General features: G+C 35.7%; 1 protein-coding gene across 2 annotated transcripts in view; it reads right to left on the bottom strand.

Moving 5' to 3' along the window:
* LOC115210871 (protein disulfide-isomerase A5) overlaps nt 1-24,300 on the bottom strand; it is an 82,782-nt gene that overhangs the window by 18,273 nt on the left and 40,209 nt on the right. For both annotated transcript variants that reach the window (XM_029779634.2, XM_036502507.1), the window contains exons 7-16: nt 22,001-22,061; nt 18,374-18,441; nt 14,526-14,617; nt 11,798-11,866; nt 9,392-9,528; nt 7,349-7,416; nt 5,868-5,962; nt 4,802-4,867; nt 3,223-3,362; nt 122-192 (exon numbers count right to left, since the gene is read on the bottom strand). In XM_029779634.2, coding sequence (XP_029635494.1) covers nt 122-192; nt 3,223-3,362; nt 4,802-4,867; nt 5,868-5,962; nt 7,349-7,416; nt 9,392-9,528; nt 11,798-11,866; nt 14,526-14,617; nt 18,374-18,441; nt 22,001-22,061 — 867 coding nt within the window. The remainder of the gene's footprint in view (nt 1-121; nt 193-3,222; nt 3,363-4,801; nt 4,868-5,867; nt 5,963-7,348; nt 7,417-9,391; nt 9,529-11,797; nt 11,867-14,525; nt 14,618-18,373; nt 18,442-22,000; nt 22,062-24,300) is intronic.

Genomic DNA, 24,300 nt, shown 5'->3' with positions numbered 1-24,300 from the left:
AGAGCATCTTAATTACACTGAATCTATTTCTATGTAATTTACTAATTCCAAAATTACAGATAAAAACGAAAAGAAATAGAACTGCAAAATTATGTTTTAAACAAGACAAAAATTAACTTACTTTAGGTTCATCTTTCAATTGTAAAGCAGCTTCTGTGAATTCTGGTTTAGCTTTCTTACAGTGTCCACACCCTAAATGCATAAAGTATTTGATTTCAGAGAAACTTAACTACAGTTTATTAATTATTATAAAAAATAAATGCGCCCTTTCAAAGCCTAGTCAGGCTCATGGGTCAAGTTACCTGGTTTCTATAGCATATGAGCTCCCCGGCTGGATGGGACGCCAGTCCATCACAGCGTTACTCATTTTTGCCAGCTGAGTGGACTGGAGCAATGTGAAATGAAGTGTTTTGCTCAAGAATACAACACGTCGCCCGGTCCAGGAATTGAAACCACAATCTTACAATCATGATGCTGACACCCTAACCATGCCTCCACATTAATTATTATAGCATTACTAATAATTACAATAACTACTTAGGACAAGCTATGAATTACAACAAATAGATATCAAAAGAAATCATTTTAGAAGAAAGATATTTCATGTAACTATACTCCAAAAGAAAAGGAAAAAAAAATCCTTCTTAACATACAATATATATATCATCCACTGCCAGGAAAAGAACAAATGGAAAATGAAGAAACTTTAAATTCAATCAAAATCAATGTCTGAATTTGAACCATTTGACTCATTCTGATAATTTGAAAATGAATTTAACCAAGTTAAGTAACAAACACAGTGGCTTGCTGTTTATACCAATAATATTTTATCCATACTTTCTACGGTGGTTTGGCGATGGGACTGCTTGAGTTTTTTTTTTTTTTAACATCTTATGTTAAAATCAAGCATGAAAGAAGCAAGGCTTCTATCCTAGGGTAGAGGAAATAGATTACATTGTTAAAAACAATTCTAGGAATTACAACAGAAACATTGGCAAATGTTCATCTTTTTCCTCTTTCAATTGTAAAGGTTGCAATTTATGAATTAAATTTTGTAATACTTATCATAAAGATTAGAAGCATGTCAGAGGATAGACGTGTCTTGATTCAAATTCATTTCTAAGACTGACTTTAGCTACAACGGATATCAAGATGACAAGAGTTAGATTATCATCATCATCATCTTCATTTAGAATTCATTTGTCCATGCTGGCATAGGTTGGATGGTTTGACCAGGGCTAGTAAGCTGAGGTACTCCACCATAATCCAGTCTGATTTGGCATGGTTTCTACAGCTGGATGTCCCTCCTAATGCCAACCACTCCAAGAGTGTAATGGGTGCTTTTACATGCCACCAGCGTGGGTGCCAGTTGCCTAATTTCGGTATCTGCTATAACTACAATTTCACATGTCTTGATGGCGCTTCCTTCTCAAGCACAGCATATTGCCAAAGGTCTCAGTCATTTGTCATTGCCTCTGTGAAGCCCTGCACGCTTTATGTACCACTGGCATGGGGGCTAATTACATGGGTGCTAAATTGATCTAGCTTGCTCTACTTAGAAGAGTTGAGTCTATAGTGCAGCAAAACAATACCAAGTCATTCTAGAAAATTTTCTTGCTTTTTTCTTTTCCAAGACTAGATACTGGTAGCAAACAATATTGTCTCAGACTGAACATTCAGTTATTCATTTGACTGTTCTCTCATTCATTTTGCTTAATGTTTGCATTTCCATGAAAGCATAGCTTAGATAGAAGCTAACTGAAGTAGGATTTTTACAGGCATTGGTTCTCCTTGTAGCAAAACCATAACTATTTTTCAAATAAGGGATTTTTTTATCCCAGAGGAATTTGAAAGCACAGAGAAAGCGGATGATTCTTCAACAGGAAATGTCAACCAATGTCGTCATTGTTTGCACCCCAATCAAAAAAGGCAATGTTGTTATTCATAGCCATGGTTCCATGTGTGCTGTAAACATTCATGCAGAGGCATACACACACACACACACACACACACATAATATACATGACAGGCTCTTTCAGATTTTGTCTACTAAACTCCTTCACATAACATTGGTCAGCCCAAAGCTATAATAGAAGACTTGCCTCAGGAGCCACACAGTGGGATTGAACCTGAAGCCACATGATTAAGAAAAAAACTTCTTATCTACGCAACCATGCCTTAGCATCATCATCACCATTTAACGTCCACTTTCCATGCTGGCATGGGTTGGACAGTTTGACTAAAAACTGGTAAGTTCCAGTCTGATTTGGCAAGGTTTCTATGGCTGGATGCTCTTCCTAATGCCAACTACTCCAAGAGTGTAGGAAATGTTTTTTACGTGCCACCTGCACGTACATTATAAAAATTGCAAAGACACATTTGAGTTTCATATGAACAGGTATTTCATTGCTGTAGTACTCCACAGGAACTAAAGAAATTACCATTCAATAAAAGTATCAAGGAAATAATTAATGAGTACAAACAAAATGGGAGAAAGCTATTTGATAGGAATTGGTAATTTGAGGGACAATATTTCAGATATTGACTACAAAGAGGAATTAGCCAGTTTTTAGAAGCAAAATGAATTTATAAGAAAATTTTACTAAACTAGTTAACAGAAAAACAAAATGAAAGATTAAATAATTGTAATAGAATACTCTCTTTACTCTTTACTCTCTTTTACTTGTTTCAGTCATGTGATTGTGGCCATGCTGGAGCACCGTCTTTAGTCAAGCAAATCAACCCCAGGACTTATTCTTTGTAAGCCTAGTACTTATTCTATTGGTCTCTTTTGCCGAACCGCTAAGTTACGGGGACATAAACACACCACCATCGGTTGTCAAGCGATGTTGGGGGGACAAACACAGACATACAAACATACACACACACACACACACATATATATATACATATATATGACGGGCGTCTTTCAGTTTTCATCTACCAAATCCACTCACAAGTCTTTGGTCGGTCTGTGGCTATAGTAGAAGACATTTGCCCAAGGTGCCATGCAGTGGGACTGAACCTGGGAACCATGTGGTTGGTAAGCAAGCTACTTACCACACAGCCACTCCTGTGCCTATAATCACTTCACCATACAAAAAAATATAATACATTAAAAGAGTGTTACACAAAGAAGTGTATTTCAAAATGTAAGACACACAAATGAAAAATTAAATCAATCAAGATGTTACTGAATGCGAAAAATGAGCTAATGCTTACATGGAGCATAAAACATTACTAAGCTATGTTTCTTCTTCTTCAGAATAGTTTTGAAGTTTTCTGCAGTCAAATGATGAACATCACTCTCAGTATCTGCCCACTTGGGTTCTGGTGGAGGTGGAGGTGGTGGTTCTTTGGGACTGAAATAGAAAAAGTAATTGAAAATGTAGTTTGATATTTTGGGTTTTACTGTTAGAATTGGTTATGTTATGCGATAAAATATCTAAGTGAAATTACTTTCTACCATACTAAATAGTGTGGTCAGCATGGATGATGTCTCACTACACTCATCATCATCATCATAACATCATCGTTTAACGTCCGTTCTCCATGCTAGCATGGGTTGGACGGTTCAACTGGGGTCTGGGAAGCCAGAAGGCTGCACCAGGCCCAGTCTGATCTGGCAGTGTTTCTACGGCTGGATGCCCTTCCTAACGCCAACCACTCCGTGAGTGTAGTGGGTGCTTTTTATGTGCCACCCGCACAGGTGCCAGACGGGGCTGGCAAATGGCCACGGACGGATGGTGCTTTTTACGTGCCACCAGCACGGAGGCCAGGCAAGGCTGGCAACGGCCACAATCGGATGGTGCTTTTTACGTGCCACCGGCACGGAGGCCAGTCGGGGCGGCGCTGGCAACAAACACGGTCGGGTGGTGCTTTTTACGTGCCACTGGCACGAAAATTCTTATAGTGATACCTCTTAACCCTCCCCTTAATAAAGAAACAAATGATGTATCTGAGCATTTCGGGATGGACTATAATCTTAAATGAGCTCACTAAATAGATTTGAATAACTAAATTACAAATAGCTTTATCTTTTGATAAATAACTACAAAATTTGAAAATTGAAGACAATACAAATTTATCTTTGTGAAAATGGAACTGAAATTATCTTCCTAAAGGATTCAAAATTAAGAATGACTTTATCCATTACCTTACACAAAAGATTAAAAAATTTCCTTAAAACATTCAAATACAGATATAAAAAAAATCATAAAACAATAATATAGTCAAAACTTGTCTAGTTTATATGCATGTAAGGAATATATTTAACTTATCGCCAAGCATAGATGGATGAACCTTCAAAATCATACCTGCACAGGAAAATCATCATCATCATGGAATGGTTGGCGTTAGGAAGGGCATCCAGCCATAGAAACATTGCCAGATCAAACTGGGCCTGGTGCAGCCTTCTGGCTTCCCAGACCCCAGTTGCACCATCCAACCCATGCCAGCATGGAAAGCGGATGCTAAACGATGACGATGATGATGATGATCATCATCATCATCATCATTTAACATCCATTTTCTATGTTGGCATGGGTTGGATGGTTTGACAGGAGCTGGTTAGCCACAGAGCAGCCCAGGCTCCAATTGTCTGTTTTGGCACAATTTCAATGGCTGGATGTCCTTCCCAATGCCAACCACTCTACAGAGTGTACTGGGTGCTTTTTATGTAGCACTGGCATCGGTGCTTTATACACGGCACCAGTGCAGGTGCTTTTTGTGTGGCAGATATGTTTATGTCTAGTGACATAAAAAAAAAAAACTGTCAAGTAAAAATCAAAATAAAGCTTACTCTTTCATAAAGGAAACAATGTCAGCAGCTTTTCTTTCATTGAAGTCCCACATATATTCTCCATTGCTGAAAACACAAACAAATATAGTATTTATTGAATTGGGTAAGGGTAAAGACCCCCTTCGGTCATGAATGACCATGGGATTGCACCTAGAAAGTTACCCTCCTAGACACAAGTCCGGGCAAGGTTGTTTATGGAAGGCCAGCAGTCGCCCAGGCATACCAGCCTCCCCTCTCCACGCCACCAGTGTTATCCAAGGGAAAGACAAAGGTCGATACAGCTTGGCACCAGTGACGTCGCAACTCATTTCTACAGCTGAGTTAACTGGAGCAACGTGAAATAAAGTGCCTTGCTCAAGAACACAACACGCAGCCCGGTCTGGGATTCGAGCTCACAACCTCATGATCGTAAGCTCGACGCTCTAACCACTGAGCCATGCGCCTTATTGAATTAAAAGTAATATATAACCTTTAAAAATATTTAAGAAAATATTTATACTCTTTTACTCTCTTTTTACTCTCTTAATTGTTTCAGTCATTTGACTGCGGCCATGCTGGAGCACCGCCTTTAGTCAAGCAAATCGACCCCAGGACTTATTCTTTGTAAGCCTAGTACTTATTCTATCGGTCTCTTTTGCCAAACCGCTAAGTTACAGGGATGTAAACACACCAGCATCGGTTGTCAAGTGATGTTGGGGGACAAATAGACACACAAACACACACCCACATATATATATATATATACATATATACGACGGGCTTCTTTCAGTTTCTGTCTACCAAATCCATTCGCAAGGCTTTGGTTGGCCCGAGGCTATAGTAGAAGACACTTGCCCAAGGTGCCACATAGTGGGACTGTACCTGGAACCATGTGGTTGGTAAGCGAGATACTTACCACACAGCCACTCCTCCTTTTATTATGTATATAATACAGAATCTTTTTTCATATACTCAATCAGATGTTGATAAATACTCATTAAATACATACACAGTGACATTTTCAATTCAGAGGTAAATTTGAAATAGTCATTTTCAGATGTTTTATTTCATCTTTATTAACACTTACCGAAAGTATTTCACAGTGGGAAATCCTTTAATTTTAAACCGTTCACTGATTTGGCTTTCTTGAGTGGAATCAATAGCAGCTAATGCTCCATCAATCTGTAGGTAGCAAAATCATAAATCAAATAGCTTTAGCAACTATAAGAAAAACACATGAAAAAAAATGCAGTGTAAAATATATAAAGGCGTCTGTGTGAGAAAATGGTTACAGGGAGTTGTATAAGTAATGAAGGAGAGACTTATGAAAAAACTATGCAAGAGAAAATTAAATGCATCAATAAACATCATCATCATCATCGTTTAACGTCTGTTTTCCATGCTAGCATGGGTTGGACAGTTCGACTGGGGTCTGGGAAGCCAGGAGGCTGCACCAGGCTCCAGTTTGATCTGGCAGTGTTTCTACAGCTGGATGCCCTTCCTAACACCAACCTCGCTGTGAGTGTAGTGGGTGCTTTTTACGTGCCACTAGCACAAGGGCCAGAGGGGGCTGGCAAACAACCATGATCGGTTGGTGCTTTTTACAGGTCACTGACACAGACGCCAGTCAGGCAGTGCTGGCATCAGCCACGTTTGGATGGTGCTTTTTACGTGCCACTGGCACGGGTATCTTGAGTATAAAAAAATGCTGTGAGAAAATAAGGTTCAAATTGTAAATGAGAAATATCATCAGATAATTCTTAAGATGAAATTGTGCCATTTTGTAATTTACCATGAAAGTATCTGAGATGAAAAAATAGTAGTGCTAGAGCCATCTGCCTTCTTTCCATCTTGACACTAACTCACTAACAGAGATTATTTTTTTTATCATTAGATATCAGCTCAGCAATATATACTAAAAGAACTCTCAGCAATTAGACAATGGTTCTACAGCATGCAATAAACTGTGCCTCCTCACATCTAGGTGGAATTGGGTGCTAGTAAACAGGATACAAACTGTCAGACTTTTGGCTAGTAGAGTGATACTGAATAATTTTAATCAACTATGGTACCCAGAGAAGAATGTGGTTGCTTTATATATGAATTCAAACTAGTAGCTTTCAAAATAAAAAACTTGCTACCAATAAAATATTGATGTTGCTCCATAATTAGTTTGAATTTGATTGAAAGATGTTTTCACATCATTTACTATTGGAAACAATTCTTCATTTTGCACTCACCGCTATTTATGCCTAAGCTCCCAACTCTCATACTAAATACTGGTCTACCATTTCTCATTACAACTATATTCTACTGTAACTCTCTTCCAGCATACAATCACTCCCCAGTATCCAAAAGGTCAAACTAAACTTTTAGCAGATTAACTTCACTCAACTTCCTCAAGCCCCTAAACTAAAAGTATTACAGGCACTGGTACACCTTCTCACACTAAGTACACCACATACAGTTCCTTTACTGCAAGCCTTACTCTCTGATAAGAAATACTAAGATAATGTCTAACACTTTGATAATGGAATAACAAATATTAAATCTGAGTTTCATAATTACATTTTCTTCTTTTAATGTTGCAGCTGCTTCAATATATTCTGGTTTCATTTTCTTACAATGACCACACCCTATAAAATGAATAATTTGTTAACAAATAATGATGGAAAGCAAATATAAGGATTTAGCAAATTGAGAAATCATAATTTCTTAACCAAGATTCTTCATTTATACAGCCGTCTATATAGTAAAGCCACTTATGGAGTGTGTAAATTATAGATCAAGGTTGACAAATTTATTTCTAGCTACTCTGCCAAATATTGCATTGAATCATGGTTGGGATAAACTCTTCTGAAAATGAGACCCTCATAGTATGTAAGGCTATCATCAATGCTATTATCAGAAAGGAGACTGGATTAGTCCACAGGACAACTGGATCACTACCATTATTAAATGGTTCCATGGTACTGATAACAAAGCAGCCTGCAGATTCACCCAGTTTGAGATTATCAATTTTAACACTTCCAAATTGAAACCTCTCTTCTTGCTAACCCTGAACTTAAGAAATCATTTCACATGGATTGGCAATCTTGTTATTAGAATAATCAGGAACACTAAGAAGCCACTTTTATATCATAAGTTAAGTTAAGTTAAGTTAATTTTTTGGCTCAAAAAGCAAAAAGCAAGGCCATGTAGGGAGACATGTTGTTATGTACAGGGAGGGTGTTCATGCAAAGAGTTCAGGCCATTTCTGGTCAAGAGAGACTTTGAACCGATAACTTCTACTACATCAAACAGGAAGGTGATTTGTTATTTTAAATCTTTATAGGGAACTACAACAGGACTGAAGTCATGGACTTTACAGGATTATTTATCCTAAACACCCTCAAGAAGTGCATGCACACACACACACACACACACGCACACCACACACACAAGTCACAACCCAAGTTTGTACAGGAACACTAGCCTAGCAGTTTCAAATGATATGTACAGCCATACCATTGATTGAAGAAAGAAGAACAGGAATTCTCAAAGAGTTGGTTTAAAAATAAGTATTATCACCAGTCTAACTAAAGACATTATTTTAGACTTCAAGGCAGTCTAATGATGAAACCATATATATTTATAGGAATTCCACCCAACAATACAATTGCCACTGCCCCCAGCTATAACTAAAAATATAGTAGCTGGTATTAATAGAATTTTCAGAGAGTCACCTTCAACAGGTTCACATTCTAGTACAAAGTATTAATGATTTTAGTGAGAAATTACGATACAGAGGGGATTCACAATCCACCAAAGACATGGGAGATAACTTGGTTCAGTCCTCCATCTCAACCTAGATGTCTCAACAAACATAGCCAAGAACTCTTTATCCTTCATTAGATATCATTTCCCAAATACACATAAATACTACAAAATTTTTAACATGCTTAATGTTATGGTATTATTACTGCCTAAATAACATCTTTTCCAATATCACACAACAACAAAAAAAAACAATACACCTATGCAATCCTTTCTCAGGCATCCGCCTGCCCACTGAAGGGATTCTTTCTTCTCATAATAACTCTCACTCCACCTGACAGTATGCTAAGGAACTGCACAGGACTCATAGCCATCAACTTCAAAGGAAGTTAACTTAGCATATGTACTGCATCAGGTTTCAGCACAGAGAAAATACCACCTTTCTTTCTTGTTTCAACTGGACACTTAAGAATCAGTGAAATGATATGTCCAGCATAAGGGAGTATACTCAATAAAGCTCTCCTTTATTTACTTGGTGCTTATATCTGTTATCCTTGTCTTTCTGAGAAACTTCACATATTGAAAGAACCCACAGTATCTCCAATCAAGAAGACTAAACTCTGATATAATTATCATCAATAGATCCCCTGTTAGCTGACTTTAAATTAATAATAGAATTTCCAAGGAAAGCAAGAGAGACTACTCTTTTCTACTACATAAGAGTTATCCTTCATTCAGAAGTCATTCAATTATATCACTTCATAGTCATCCGAATACCAGCACCAGATGGAGTGGCTTCTTCACACATATATTAAATCTAAAGTTAACTAGTTAATATATTCTAAAAAGACATACATGGAGCATAAAACATCACAAGGACTGACGAGTGTTCAGCTAGAAAGCTGTCAAAGGTGATCTTTGACAAAGGTTCAACATTTGACTCATCATCAAACAAAGATGCATCTTTTTCTGCTTCTTTTGGTGGTGTAGGGCTGAAAAATATCAAAAGACAAATAAAGTCAGAACATATTTCAGTTATATTGTACATTGTATTAAAAATAAAGAAAATATTACTAATAAGCAGTGAAACTGTTATTAGCAACTAAAGTTAATCTAACAATACAAAGGAACCATTAAAAATATCCTCTCTTTTACTTTCATAACTTTGTCCATCAGTTTGATATCTCTGTAGGTGTTTCATTCTAAAGCATCTGTTTTGCCCTTCCTTCTTTATCTTGATGATGACATCAGAATGTCAATCATTGAGAATGATCTCTTCCTTTACTACCTGATTGCCTATACAAGTGACTAGTGTATACCCCACTTTACTGAGTAATTTTAATATCTCTGATATAATTCCTAACGATCCAGCTGCTTCCCTACCTTTATATCTTCAATGGACAGTTATTTTTAGTCTATATAGCTATTAATTTCAATTTATTATCCCTCAGTTAGGTCTACTTGAGATAATTTGTCTCTCCTAAGCATTCTCCTTATTCAGCAACCTCCCAAAATATAATTTCCATGCCTTTTCCTTCCTAGTTTTAGTGAGAACATGTGTGTCACTCATAATATTCTCACCAATAACATCTTGTTTCATACTGACATGCTACAATCCACAATACCTCACACCTCTGATTCTCATGTCACAAAATATAACCAAACCTCTTATTTTCTGTTTCTCTCCTTGCTAAGTATATCTAACATCAAGTCTCTCTTCTAGTTACCGGTTATTATATCTTGCCCCCTTCCCTTTCTTCCATTCTTTCCAGGTTGTCTCTCAGCTTTTATAGTTCTATCTACTGAATCATTTTACTGCCACATCACCTTCTGTCTGGTTGAAACTCTGTTTCATCTACAGATCAGGTCTGTGACTTTCAGCAGAATGTCTCACAAACATTCCTGGTTGTCCTTTCAATTATAGGTCACTGTTGCTTTCTGCTTTCCAACATATATGTCATTTAATATTTCTTTAAACTTACATCTGGCCAGAAAATCTTTCAGCTTTCATACCTTCCTTCTTCATCTTGTCTTGTGTCTCTAGATCTATAAGGCACTTACTCTGATATCACTAATCACTAGTCTAAGCTGAGAAGTACTTACTACATAACAATCTATTTTGTTTCCTAGTGAAATTAATCAATTAATTGGTCTATTTCCTGAAGTTATTATTGTAAATGATTATTTTGTTTATATCACAGAACTCCAAAAGCCTTGAGCCTTTTTCTATCTACTAAAAGCATAGCCTCCATATCCTTTGGAAAAGCATTTGAGATGTAACCCAACATATCCATTAAAGATCCTAGTTATGCTAATAAGTTAGTCAATAGTCATCCAGATACATTACAAGAAAGCCTCACAGAGATGGGCATTTTATTGATCAGCCAATCTTGATTGTGGTGCATATGCTGAGATCACTTATTTCAAGAGAGATTATTTATATCTCCAACATTCACGAGTAAGATTTCACACATACAACAGAATACAGCAAATGCAAATATTGTAAATAGCTACTCATAATGGCTCTGAGTCTAACATAAAAGTTTCAATTATGATCAATTTTCTAATGTCTCAAATCAATCATTAGGGTTTTGATTATTTTCCCATCAGTCAATTTAACCACTGATTGAATAGTTCTATCAATTCAAAAATTAACATTGCTGGAAAATATGCTTTATGGCTGGAATAAACCATAAACTAGAAAGGCCAGCTTGTCTGTTTGTCAAACTGATGGGTACTCAGGTGGCTGGCTTGTTCCTTGAAGTTATTATTGTAAATTCACATCACACAACTTCAAGATTCTTGAACACATTCCTGCTATCCTTATATGCAGGTATGGACTGAATGTATGGTTAGCATGACAAACAAGGAATAGGCTGGAACTCATTATTCTGATAGTGCAAGAAGCCAAGTCTAGCAAACTAAGAGTGGATTCACTGGAATGAAATACCATAATGATTAAGAGTGTGGTTAGATGAGATGGTGAATCAGAAAAACAAAAAATTTGTTACTTTGTGAGGAAGATGGATCTAAGAACATTATAGTTATTAGGGTTTGAAGTGTACAGATATTTAAGGAATTGCAATTTTTGTTAGTATTGATAGTTCTATCTTTTTATATGTACAAAAAAAAAGAACAATAAGGTTTTCAGTGAGATAGATTGTTGCCTGAAAAGTAACAGAGATACAATACATTGAAATGGAAGGAATTGACTTCAAAATCTGAGCAGTATTATGCAGTATTCTGTGATAAAATGCTTACTTTGACATCCATTTAACGATTCCACTTCTTGTATTTTCCCCGCCATACTGAAATAATGATTTTCCATTTCTGCAAAACATAAATTGATCTTTATTTTAACCAAAATCAGACAATATCATATTTCAGTTCCCTGTCAACAAAGTTCAGATACATCATAATTATCTGTTTACTCTTAGCTTTAAAATACTTCACACAATAGTTGTTTAATTGTTAAAATGGTTTCCTTTTGACTACAGAAAAAATGCCCTATATTTTGGAAATTTGAGAAGTATAGTTTAGTCAACTAGTCCTTTTATTCTGTGTAGTTAAATTATCAACCTTAGAGGAGCATGAACTGAAAAACAGTGATGTGTTAAACTATTTAACTATTTACAATAAAGTATGATATTCAGTGTTGTACTGTTGGTAAATAAACATCAGAGAAGCAAAAACTACTTAAAGATGTTGCAAGTTCTTCCTTTGGTAACTAAAGCTAATGCATTCTTGGGAACCTGCCTGTACTTTCAATGGATAACTCAGTCATAAGTATTTTGCTCCTTAGCTTGTAAACTTCACCTGAGTGGGACAATAAGGATTGAATCAGCTTTTGCCTACAGAAGGAATCCATCTACAGTCTCTCACCAACTACAATCACCTTCAGCTAGTCTCTGATGCCATGGCTATTTCCCTAGTGACTTTTCTTCAGTTGTTTGGGCTCTATGGCCATCTTCTGCAAGAAATAGTAACTGATCTTCAGAGAAACTACAGTAACTGACTTCAATGACAGATGAGATCACATGCCATTCTTTGACAAATCTTGGGACGTTTGAAGTTAAAACACTAATGATTGCTTGTTGATTGTAATGAAAGAGTTTTAATCAACAAAACAACTTGGGTATTTGTTAAATTAAAAAGTTTTTAACACCATGGAAGTATTTATGAATAATAACAAACTAAAAAAATCCCTCATTGTACTCATCATTGACAAAAATTAATTATAATGTGGTCCTCTTAACAGCATAAGACCTTTTGTCAATTCTAGTTCTTTTCATTTAGTCTCTAATTTTCCGCAATACTATCAACTATCCAATTAGTTTTCATCACACCTTTAATTATCATCTGCTTTCTTAGTTCAATTACACTTTACTATATCATTATTGTTTTAATGTCTACTTTTCTGTGCCTGCATGGATCAGATGAGACTACTTTGAAACAATATTTTACAACCAGGTACCCTTCATGATGCCAAATGTCAACTGTTTCCAAGCAAAGTAATAATCTCATAATCCCCTAATATATTGACCAATGAACATTTCAGGTATACTTTTGTGTGGGGACTGGAAACACATGACACAATTTATATGAACAGTGGATCTTTAGTTTCTAATCAGTGCACACAAGTGCAGAAGAGGGTAACTACAAACTGACACACACATGAATGTGCATGTACATGCATGCATACATCACACACTACATATATATATACCAAACCACAAACCATGTAGCTCTGAAGTAAACTTCTTAACCATAGTTGTGACTTTGTCTATAATACACCATATTATATCATCATCATCATCATCAACGTTTAGCATCCGTTTTCCATGCTAGCATGGGTTGGACGGTTCTACTGGGGTCTGTGAAGCCAGAAGGCTTCATCAGGCCCAGTCAAATCTGGCAGTGTTTCTACGGCTGGATGCCCTTCCTAACACCAACCACTCCGAGAGTGTAGTGGGTGCTTTTTACGTGCCTATATATTACATGTTAATTTCTACTTAGTTTTGTAGGGAAAGATAAACATGATCCTACCTCACTTTTCAAAGGAGAAAGAAACTTAAAACTAAATTCCAAATCAAAAGATCAGAAATACCACAAGACAGGGTTATTCCATCAAAAACCCAGCCTTCCTTGAAGTGGCAGCCCACAGACTTGCTGTAAATGATGACAAAGTTAAGCATTAGCACCTCTAGCATTGTAATAGAGAGCTTGTCTTGACAGTATAGATCCCAGAAATAGAAACAAATATACTGGAAATAGTATTCTAAAGCTGTAAAAATAGAGCTTTGTATCAACATCCAAGACAACAAAAACAGAATTTTGTGCCCTCACACAAAGAACAACAAAAATTAAACTTTATACTGAAACTGAAAAAAGAAAACAGAACTAATTTCTATGATTTTGAATTTTGACACAAGGCCAGCAGTTGTGGGAGAGTGGGTAAGTTGATTAGATTAATTCCAGTATTCAACTGATATTTATTTTACCAACCCTCAAAAGGATGAAAGCTAAAGTTGACCCCCAGAAGAATTTGAACTCAAAATGCAGAGACAGACGAAATGACATTCAGCATTTTGCTCAGCCTGCTAACAATTCTTATTTCTTTATTGCCCACAAGGGGCTAAACATAGAGGGGGCAAACAAGGACAGACAAAGCGATTAAGTTGATTACATTGACCCAGTGTGTAACTGGTACTTAATTTATCAACCCCAAAGGATGAAAGGCAAAGTCGACCTCAGTGGAATTTGAACTCAGAACGTAACGGCAGATGAAATACCGCTAAACATTTCGCCCGGCGTGCTAATGTTTCTGCCAGCTCACCACCTTGTTAACCTGCTAACAATTCTACCAGCTTGCTGCCTTAGAAGTATAAATATGAAATTTGATTCAATATGGTAACGCTTAAAGAAACTGTTAGTTTGTAAAAGTAAACCTAAATTCATTGAAATTTACTAGTTTCATATGTTTACTTACTCAAAGTAAAAGATGGTTGGGAAGCCAGTGATGTTGTACTGCAATCTTAACTGGAAAAACTGAGGGTTGTCTGCATCCAGACCAGCTAAAATCTGTAAGCATAAAATTGTTATTCATTGAAATATAAACAGCAACACATTACTATCCTTATTTGCTGGCATGAATTTAATATACAGACAATATGACAGGCAAAGAATAAGCAGGCACTCAATATTCTGTGGTTATTTACATAATGCTAGTGCAAAAAATCTAATGTTATTTCTAGCAAACTAATATTAGATTCAATGGAATGTAATAATACAATTAACAGTCATGAAGAATGTGGTTAGGTAAAATGGCAAACTGAAACTTTAAACTTTAAAAAATCTGTTATTTTGTAATGAAGATAGAATTAAGATATATTAGCTAGGGTTTCAAGTATACAGATATTTAGGGAAATGCAATGTTTGTTAACAGCAGTGGTTCTTTCTACTGTGCAAGCAGTATACTATCTAATAAAACTGCAAGTGCCATAATTTACTCACGTAAGTGCTTTCAAGTGCCATAAGTTTACTAACAAATCATTTATCAGTTGCTAAAATTCCCGTCCCAATATCCATTTTTCAAAGTTTGTAGGAATTGGACGAGTCTTACAATAGAACTTTCTACCCAGTTTTATCTTGCTGTAATTCTTCTGTAAAGCCAAGCACCATAAAAACCAATGTAATTTACACATTTTTTTTTTCACAAAAATAAAAATAAGCTTTAAGGGTGTGTAAATTTCATGAGTAAATCGTTTCCAGAATTTTTGTTAGAAATTGTTATTTTGTTTGTTTTTTGTTTTGTTTGTTGTTGAAAAAAAAGACATACAAAATGTAAACATTCATACCAGAAGTTGACTCATTTAATATCAGAAGAGGTTTTTACAGAAAAAATAAGGGCTTAAATATAATGAAGTTGACTTTATTTATGCTGGATGGCATAATGCTTACTTTTTCTGTATAAATTTACTAAAACCATTAATGTTTATTGGTAATTAAACTTAATTTGCAACACCTGTGCATATCTATCAGCTTTGTTTTTGTTGATAATTCTTGTCAATAACTTTTCCTGTGATTGTGATTTGAGAAGACATACAGCAGTATGCTACAGATCAGACATAATCTCTTTTGAGCAAGAAATGTAAAATAAAGTTTATTATAAACAACATTGTTATTTAATAGCTTTTAATGTGATACCTGTTAAACAGAAATTATATTTATCTAATGAAAATTTAATAAAATCTAATCATCAGTAAGTGAAATTATGCTAAATACAACTGAATTGAAAACCTTTTTCCCTTGGCCATATCAGCAATTCTCAAAACTTTGGGGTGCAAATTTTACATGAGTAACAAATTTTATCCTGAAAATCACCCGCATAAATTACACAGGTGCACAAATTACACAGGTTTTTACAGTACTCTCTTAAGTCTTCTCTACTGCCTCTGAAGACTTTTTACTACACAACTCCCAGCACGTCTTCCAATGTTATCTTCCATTCATATTGCCTGTCTAAACTAGTGTGAACTTCTCTTTTGTACAATTTGTTATTATCTTTGAAATATTAATTGATTTCGTAATTCATATCCGTTCAGCCATTCTCCCAATTAGAATTTCAAGTCAAATCCAGTTACATTCAGTTAATTATTCTCTTGTCACTGCAGATACAGACCCTGTTTTACTTGCATATAGCATCAAACTTCATTCTTTTGTTCCAATAGAGTTTTCCTTCATATGCAGAGAAGAAAAAACAAAAGAAAACCTTCATTTTTCAACAGTTCACAAATCATCTTTTAATATTAACTAGCAGTATCGCCCAGCGTTGCTCGGGTTTGTAAGGGAAATAACTATATAAGCATTTTTAGAGAGTTACTTCCCTTATATAAACCGAACAAAAAATGCATTAAAAAACGAAAAAATGGTGGTAAATTTTTTTTTTAAATCGTAGATTCATCGTAGACGCGCGCTAATACCCAGAAGGGCTCAATATGAATCATGACTATAAGATACCCGCTTTTGGTTAAACTGCACCGCAAAATGTGGGAGTAGTTAGGAATCTAAATCGGAGGAGACAGACTCTCACACAACTTCAGTTTTATATATAAAGATATCTAGTAAAGAGTGGTGAGCTGGCCAGAACGTTAACATGCAGAGCAAAATGCTTAGCACATTTCGTATGTCTTCATGTTCTAAGTTCAAATTCTGCTGAAGCTAACTTAGCCTGTCATCCTTTCAGGGTTGATGAAATATGTACCAGTTAAAAACTGGTGTCGATATAATTGACTTACACCCTCCCCCAAATTTACTGGCTTTGTGTCAAAATTTGAAATCAATCTTAATACCTAGTAATATACAAATAATTCCACCTTCATAAATCCATTACTGACTATGGAAGCACTCCGTCGGTTACGACGACGAGGGTTCCGGTTGATCCGAATCAATGGAACAGCCTGCTCATGAAATTAACGTGTAAGTGGCTGAGCACTCCACAGACACGTGTACCCTTAACGTAGTTCTCGGGGATATTCAGCGTGACACAGAGAGTGACAAGGCTGGCCCCTTGAAATACAGGTACAACAGAAACAGGAAGTAAGAGTGAGAGAAAGTTGTGGTGAAAGAGTACAGCAGGGATCACCACCATCCCCTGCCGGAACCTCATGGAGTTTTAGGTGTTTTCGCTCAATAAACACTCACAACGCCCGGTCTGGGAATCGAAACCGCGATCCTATGACCGCGAGTCCGCTGCCCTAACCACTGGGCCATTGTGCCTCCACTTACTGACTATATTATCTATATGGCAGAATTTATCTGCAATTCCTAGCAATTCATTTAAATTGTTCATAGTCTTTTGTTCATCAATGTTGACACAGCTGGCTATTATAGTGTATCTAGCACACTTGAAATTAGATGCCCTGTCAGTCTATCATCCAACAGCATTTTTAGTGTAATTACTGTCCAGATTAGCTACATAGTTCATATTTACATCCTTTTCTGGCACACAACACAAGATCACATGAAGCATTCTAGATCCAACCAGACTGCAAAGAATAGTACCTAATCAAAAACATCTAGGTCAATAAATGAAAAATTCCAAGAAGTATATGAATGCCCTAATTGGCTGATAGGAACATAAGATATTTAACAAATGTTACGGCTTTTATTTTATATATCATAAACTAGCTTAAGGTGATCCGCTCTACGTGCGGGTGAGGGTGTGGTTGTTACTTTCCGTTTCTTATCACCACACTCTCCCTCTTTGTTTCTCTCTCCTTTCTCTCTCACTTTCCCACTCTCTTACTCTTCCTTTCTCTCGGACTCTCCCTTGCTTTCTCTTACTCTATCTTTCTCTATCTATTTCTCTCCCATTTATAAAAATTAGATTTCTATGCTTAAATTACAAATCTGCTTCCACTTTACCATGCTGAAAATTTGATTGAAATCGGGCAAAAGGTGTCCAATCTAGACCCCCAAGTGTCGCCAAAAATCAATAAAATCCCCATTTTCATACCAAAGCAACCACTGTAGCACCCCAAAACGTCTCACGTCAAGTTACCCCCTCCTGTAAATTTTAATCCTCTTCCAGCCCCATTTTTACATAAAAATCCAATTTGTATCAACGTTCGCCTTCTTCATTTTATAGATTAGATAAGATTTTACTTGATACTGATGAAAGACTGTACAAGACAAGCAAGCAACTGCCAGAAAAGACGTCTCAAATAAAACACAACATTGGATTTTATTAATTTCATATATTTAAGTTTACACATGAAATAATTGTTCTAATAACACTTTCAAGTCAAATAAAAAAAAAAAGAAAAAACAACTCACTGCTTTTCCTTTCAATTCTGTAGCAGCAGCAGAAAATTCTGGTTTTAACCTTTTACAAAAACCACACCCTACAAATCAAGTAGAAGATATAAAAATTTTAGGTAAATCCATTCAAATATATATCGATTTCTCTCACTGACACAAGATCACAGCTTTATAAAGAAGCAGCAGGGAAAATAGAATCAACCCCAGTATAGGCCTGGAATTAAATTCTTTTTTTTTTTTTTTCCAATTCCAGAGAGATGAAAAGCAAAACCAGTTCAAATGAGGTTTGAACACAACTAAATATTGCAAAGTAATTTGTCTGATGTTGTACCATTTCTGCCACTGGTTTTCCAGTCAGTCAGACAAATAAATATTAGTAAAACTTGACAATTCAAGATAGATGCAGTTAAATAAATATTTGAAGTAACTAGCTAATCAGACTGAATCAAATTGTTATTATTTACTTTTGTTATTTATCTTTCTCCAAAGACAATCTTTCAATGTAAATTTAAAATACCGTTGTTGCTAGACAGGCATAAAATGTTAACAAAATTTTAAAAATTTGATTTGACAACTGTTATAGAGAAATACCTGTTAAAAGTATCAATACAAAAATAAAATAAAAATACAAGTATTCTAAAAAAAATCATCAATAACATTAAATAGAAATTTAATAATACATCAATTTCTCTGGACATACCAGTTGTGAAATAGAAATATTTGACTCTGGTTTATGAAGAAATTATTGAACAATAGTTTTTAAACAAGAACATTCAAGTTTAAGCTTTATTCATTTTTTTCTTTCTCTTTTCTTTTCCTTACCAGATTAGAAGGTTTCTGTTCATTGACTGAAGAGACTCTATAAGAATAGAAATATCATCAAGCATTAAAGGGTTGGATTAGTGCAGTGAATTCTTTGCTTAAACTTCTGCAGATTAAATGCTGGCAGGATGGGAAAACATTCAAAGTTAATGATTATAATGTAATGTTACAGGAGAGAAACTGTATGTGCAGTTGAGTAGAAAGAGAGGCAGACAGAGAGCAAGAGAATAGGGAGGATAAAATTTACAGCATGATAATTCCAATAGAAGATACTAGAATCATAGTAATACTAAAGCTACAATAAAAAAAAAAAAAACTTAATAGCAGTGAAACTGGAGGCAATTCACACTCCTTTCAAACTGCTCTACTCAATAAAGTGAAAAAAAAAAAGTAAATACTGATGCCTAATGAAATCATCATCATCATCGTTTAACATCCGCTTTCCATGCTAGCATGGGTTGGACGGTTCAACTGGGGTCTGGGAAGCCCGAAGGCTGCACCAGGCCAGTCAGATCTGGCAGAGTTTCTACAGCTGGATGCCTTTCCTAACGCCAACCACTCCATGAGTGTAGTGGGTGCTTTTTATGTGCCACCGACACAGGTGCCAGACGAGGCTAGTGAACGGCCATGCTCGGATGGTGTTTTTTTATGTGCCACCGACACAGGTGCCAGACGAGGCTGGCGAACGGCCACGCTCGGATGGTGTTTTTTTATGTGTCACCGACACAGGTGCCAGACGAGGCTGGCAAACGGCCACGCTCGGATGGTGTTTTTTTATGTGCCACCGACACAGGTGCCAGATGAGGCTGGCAAACGGCCACGCTCGGATGGTGTTTTTTTATGTGCCACCGACACAGGTGCCAGACGAGGCTGGTGAACGGCCACGCTCGGATGGTGTTTTTTATGTGCCAGACGAGGCTGGCAAACGGCCACACTCGGATGGTGTTCCATAAAATATTTAAAGTATTACAGAGTGTTCACTGGATGAAAATTAGGGTCCATTATAAGTTGTTATAATATTGTAAAATAACTATTCAGTTAAGTTATAATAACGAAACAAATTTACCACAAAATAATATTAATACATATATAAATTTATATGCACACATTTCCATTTTAGAAATGTGAGTTAGGTTTCAATACCATTGATTATGTGGTTTGTTACGCAGAATTATTTATTACTGAGCAAAATGTTCAGAAGTGACTCATCAATACAAAGAGTGATTGACATGTTCAGCAAGTGAGAGAGGATTGACTCAATAAACGACTTGCTTCATTCTGCTTCACCATGTTCATATACGTGTGTGTGTGTGTGTGTGTGTGTGTGTGTGTGTGCACGCGTGTGCATGCATGTGTGTGCATGTGTGTGTGTATGTATGTGCCTGATAAACATTTAATTTGAACGTATGAAAATTTTAATACTTTTAATTATACCACTTACAATGTTTGCATATGTTTTCTATTACAGTTTTTGTTAACTCTTATTATTGTATAAAACCATATCACAGATTCAGAATACCATTCAGAAAGATCAGAAAACACTCTAGTTTGAATCTTTGATTGTCGACCATTTTCATTTCTTCTATCTTGAAAATTGCTTCTTTTCAATATGCAAAAAGGTTAATTAACCCTTTAGCATTTAATCTGGCCATATCCAGCTCAAATATTCTACCTGTTTTATGTTAAAACTGTCTGGATCCAACCTCTCACACCTACCCTACAATGTCATTTTAAAAATATATAGCCACACCATTTAAATTTTGAAGTTGCAAAATAATATGTGATTAATTCAAAACAGTATGAATAAATAAAGCAATAAATTTCACAAAGAAATCTGAATGCTAAAGGGTTAAGTAAGGAGTTATATTTCATATAACCAGCCCTGGTAACATAAGGGTGCTACTTTCCTTGGACCTGGAGAGTTGACAAGCAAAGTTAGCTCAGGCGATATTAAAGACTCTAGACAGTTAACTAAACACCATAAACAATTTTATTTGATACACTATTATAGCCTTGGACAATTTAACCTTTACACCAACTCTGGTAACAAAAATTTTAAAAAAAACAACAAAAATAAAAATTAGTATGAAACATAATAAACAGGTTTATAATAGGTTCTTTTGGTTAGACACAAGACCAATTGTGATTAATGGGAACGGACATAGTACTCTATATTAATCTTACTATTCTGCTGGTATTTATACTGAGGGAGTCGCAAGTCATACGGTCTACTAGAAATAGCAACCAAATCTTCTTCATATCCTGTACTGTCATTTTCAATAAAAGAAAGGTATTTGATAAAGTCCAAGATAAATCATTCTTCGAAATAATTACAGGATGGCAATAGCCTAAATGTCTTTGATTATAGGTGTGCTTGAGCTCATAAGCAACCTGGGGCTAAACAACATCTAAAGATAGTGAATGTTATAGTATTGTTATAATAAATACTGATACAGATGTCTTCATCATGTAAAAAGATAACAATCGCGTTAGTAAAAGATTAGTAATAGTTGGATTACTAGAGGATTAGTAAAAGCATTAGTAATAGCATAAAATAAAATAGACTTTTGAAATAAAAGGAAAGAAAAGAGCTAAGAAATGCCAATGTTTTCAAAATGATTGATAATTTTTAACAACAAAATAAAATTACTTTAAAGCATTATTTAAATACCATTTAGGGATTAACAACTGAAAAATTTATTTATTTAGAAATGACTTGTTTTGCTATTATCTTTCTAGAAAGCTCTGTTCTCTTCTTTATATGCAAGAACCATCCATAGAAGTAACAAAAATGTTGAACTATTCTCAAGCCCTACTTACAAGGTGCGTAGAACATAAGCAGCATTGGCAGCCTTTGTTTCTTCAACATTTTGTTAAGTTTCTGAAACAAAAGCAACACTTGTATCTAATTAATCCAATACAGAGATATTAAGAAAGATGTTTTAAAAGATATCCCATAGAAGTTGTAAAACTATGCTAATTAGATTCAATGAATGCTTGTTCCAAGTGATGATGGGCAATTTTAACCAAAATATTACAACTACCAAACTGTAAATGGTAAATGGTATTACCTGTTTTTCACCTGCAATACTCCAATAATTCAATACTTCAATTAGCCCTGCTATTATCCTAAGTTAAACTATATATCTTAATTCTGTTGTGCCTGGGGAGAGTCATTTTCTTTTTGTGCCTTATAATGTAACACACTCACCGGTAAAATTTCCACTTATTTCTTATTTTTATTTTCCTAAAATTTTCGTTGCGTCTTGCAACCTTTTCAATAATTTTGACTCCCCAAAAACAAAATATATATCCTAAGTTAAACTATATACTTTTTACCTGATTTTATGATTCTTTACTTTTCTTTTAATATAAAACCTTCTTTGCTGATTTTTTCAAGATAGTCCACAACTCATTGTCAATTGATAGTTAAAAACAAAATAAATGCAATCTATTTAACAGTTAGTAGCTATCCTAAGTCTTCTTACCTCACCTTGCCTGACACACAAATACTAATTTTACATAGTTGAACGATATAAAAAGTGCCCATTTATAGAACAATTTTGCACACAAAAACCAAACTATTCAGGCTTGCATTGAAAAGTTGATTTAACAGAGAATATATTATTTTATAATTTTCTGGTTTCCTTCCCTGATAAGAAACACTGAAATCTAATTGACTGTTTAAAGTATTAACAAAAGCATTATACCTGTCCAACTAATGACAGCACATAATATGTCTTTTATTTTTACTTGTTTTAGTCATTAGACTGTGGCCATGCTAGGGCACTGCCTTGAAGAGTTTTTAGTCAAACAAATGAACCCCAGTATTTTTTTAAAGTCTGGTACTTATTTTATTGGTCTCTTTTACCAAACTGCCAAATTTCAGGGATGTAAACAAACCAACACCAGTTTTCAAGCAGTGGGGGCGGACACACACACACACACATTCAATGAGATTCTTTCAGTTTCCGTCTGTCGAATCCACTCACAAGGCTTTGGTTGGCCTGATACTGTAGTAGAAGACCCTTGCCCAAGGTGTCATGCAGTGGAGCTGAACCAGAACCGTGTGGTTGGGAAGCAAGCTTCTTACTACACAGCCATGCCTGCACATATGTGAACTTTCACAAAGTTTCCGCTGAATTTTATTTGCCTAAGTGAAGCACATTGCTTCAACATTATACAAGCATACAAACTAAAGAAACCCAGCGAACTCATGCTAATAGAGGAAACAAGGAATACAAAACAGTAAAAGGAAAAAAAACAAAAGTGTTGTAACCTAAATATAGATGTGATTGCATTTTTAAATATAGAGTATAATGAAAAATATAACTTTGTAGACCAAGCTAACCTAAATCAAATATGAGAAAATGATGATTATTCTTTTATATTGCTTGTGAAGACCCTTGAGGCAAGTGAGGATCAGAATCGAAATCGATCAATGGAAATCGATCAATGGAAATTGCAGATGTGTTACCAGTGCCGGTGGCATGTAAGAGAACTTTCCGTTTCGCGACCGTTGCCAGCACCGCCCCGTTTCGTGTCCGTTGCCAGCCTCGCCTGGCCCTCGTGCCGGTGGCACATAAAAAGCACCATCCGTTCGTGGCCGTTTGCCAGCTCTGTCTGGCACCAGTGCGGGTGGCACGTAAAAAGCACCCACTACACTCACGGAGTGGTTGGCGTTAGGAAGGCATCCAGCCGTAGAAACACTGCCAGATTTGACTGGGCCTGATGAAGCCTTCTGGCTTCACAGACCCCAGTAGAACCGTCCAACCCATGCTAGCATGGAAAACGGAAGCTAAATGATGATGATGATGATGATGATGATGATGATCGCATTGGACTACATTTAAACTTTCAACAGAATGTGAAATAACAGTGTTTCAGAAGTAGAATACAAGTCTAACTTTGTAACAGAATTTGGTAACTACTATTCCAAAGCAATGGAAATGGAGAATAAATTGCATATATAATTGAATAAAAGTAGTTTGATACATCTTAAGTATGAACTAACTCCTTGTTTAGAGAAGAATTAACTCCAGAATTAAATCACCAAGTTACTTATGAATACCCAGCCATTTTTTTTTTTTTATTGTTTCTTCTAGTTAATATCTCCATTG

This window comes from Octopus sinensis, linkage group LG4 (genome assembly GCF_006345805.1).
Source record: "Octopus sinensis linkage group LG4, ASM634580v1, whole genome shotgun sequence".
NCBI classification, from domain to species: Eukaryota; Metazoa; Mollusca; class Cephalopoda; order Octopoda; family Octopodidae; genus Octopus; species Octopus sinensis.
This window is presented reverse-complemented; position numbering and strand designations above follow the sequence as displayed.